Source organism: Glycine max, chromosome 2, assembly GCF_000004515.6.
Source record: "Glycine max cultivar Williams 82 chromosome 2, Glycine_max_v4.0, whole genome shotgun sequence".
NCBI lineage: Eukaryota > Viridiplantae > Streptophyta > Magnoliopsida > Fabales > Fabaceae > Glycine > Glycine max.
This window is the reverse complement of record NC_016089.4, coordinates 28,176,273-28,178,051: the sequence shown is the minus strand read 5'-3', so window position 1 is coordinate 28,178,051 and position 1,779 is coordinate 28,176,273. Positions and strand designations below refer to the sequence as shown.

Sequence of the window (1,779 nt, the reverse complement as noted above, 5' to 3'; positions counted from 1 at the left end):
AACCTTGAGGACTTTTAAGAGCTATGAAATATAGACAACACCAAAAGAATAGATCACGATCATCTTAATGTCTTATTGGTATGTCTATGTTCTAGTTTTGCTATGATCATGAGCGACTAATGCCCTTGACCTAAAGTTATGATATAACTATCTAATTGTAAAACTCAATCAACAACTCTCTTTTCTCTCAATTCCTCTATCTTTCTTTTATTTTCCTATCACACTAGGTCATTAACTAAATCAATCATTTATTCACCCATCTCTTTTTTTTTTTCTCTTTTTATAAACACCCCAAGAATGTATATGTATAAGAAACATTTTTTGCATCAATAACATAAACAAAAAAATGAAACACATACACTTATCCTCTTACTACAACACTAATTTCAGTCAATGGACAATGTCTGACCTCCGTCACTAACAGGGTCGAGGATTATTCCCCGTGGCAATCATGCTTGAATTTTCAATAAATTATTATTATTATTATTATTAAAAAAAGAAAAAGCCGTTCTCAATAATGGAACACATACACGTTATACTCTACAATAGCTTCTACCGCACTGAAAGAATGCGTCTTGGCCTGAGCATACCCTCTCGCGAACCGGAACAGCTCGCTGCCGCCCACCACCGGCATCTCCCTCACGGCGGAGGCCACCGTGTTCCGCCCAAGCACGGCGAGGGAGCTCCCGTTGTACTTCCCTTCGGTGAAGGCGAAGTTCATGGCCATGAGGAACCCAAGCTCGCTCTGCGACGCCGAGGCGTAGATCCCCTGCGCCCTTCCCACAACCTTGGAGGTGGCTTCGGGCTGTTCCGTCAGGGGGTCGTCCATCATGACCACCGCACCGAAGAGCGTCGGGGACTTGTCGGTGGCCGGGGCCGCCGCGACTCGCACCGCGGTCTGGTTTTGGCCACTGACAACGTCATGGAAGAAGAAGTGGAGGTGGCTTAGTTTCTCAGGCTCCCCGTCCAGGCCCAGGGAGGAGGGGGAGATGGTGCGCGCGAAACGGTGTGTTTTGGCGGCGGTGAGAGGGGAGAATAAGAAAAAGAAGAAGGAAAAGAAGATGAGGGAAGAGGGGAGGAATGTTGGGAAGGGATTGGCCATTTGTGAGAAAGTGAGAATTGCTTGAAGAGGACCACTGGGAATGAGTGAAATGTTTTTTCACACTATATAACATGGAAAACTGATAAATGTAATAGGTATTTGATTTGATTCGAGAAAAAAAAATAAAGATGGAGATCGTTTAAAATAGATTTCTAAGTATATATTTTTTGTGAACTGGGATATCTCTCTATCAACAATACCATTTAGCTTTTATATTTCATCCGTACACAATTTATACTTGACATATTTTTTATTTAATTACTTTGTTTTTCGGGAAGAAGTGCCTATTTTTAGGATTTACATATAAGTCATATATATTATTACCAAGATTAAGAGTGAATTTTCTGATTATTTAGATTAGATATTTCCATTCCCAAATTAAAAAAAAAAGATAGGAGATTAAAAATTGGATTGCGCCGTACATATAAAAGAGTACACAATAATTAATGATATATTTCACAAATCAAATATCATCCTTTAATAATAATGAACCTTGGAAATTAAGAGTTATAAATTAATTTTTTAGATACTGATATTTATTTAAGGAATTAATTCTTCAATATATCCAAATATCATTGTTCTTAAAATAAAAACTGCATTAATAGAACTAAAAAGGTTGAGACAAAAGTTAAACGTATTTTAAAATTGAGTAAAAAAATATGAGTTTAATAATTATA

At 37.8% G+C, this 1,779-nt stretch overlaps 1 protein-coding gene across 1 annotated transcript; it reads right to left on the bottom strand.

The window, feature by feature from the left end:
• Window positions 1–299: 299 nt before the first annotated feature.
• Window positions 300–1,449, bottom strand: LOC100798988 (dirigent protein 22). The gene has a single exon (XM_003518964.5). It carries the CDS (start codon window positions 1,100–1,102, stop codon window positions 512–514), a length of 591 nt encoding a protein of 196 aa, XP_003519012.1. The 5' UTR covers window positions 1,103–1,449; the 3' UTR covers window positions 300–511.
• Between the last annotated feature and the right edge of the window lie 330 nt (window positions 1,450–1,779).

What these genes read in the sequence shown, in the direction of transcription:
- LOC100798988 (XM_003518964.5), bottom strand. Translation starts at nt 1,102, where the DNA reads ATGGCCAATCCCTTCCCAACATTCCTCCCCTCTTCCCTCATCTTCTTT.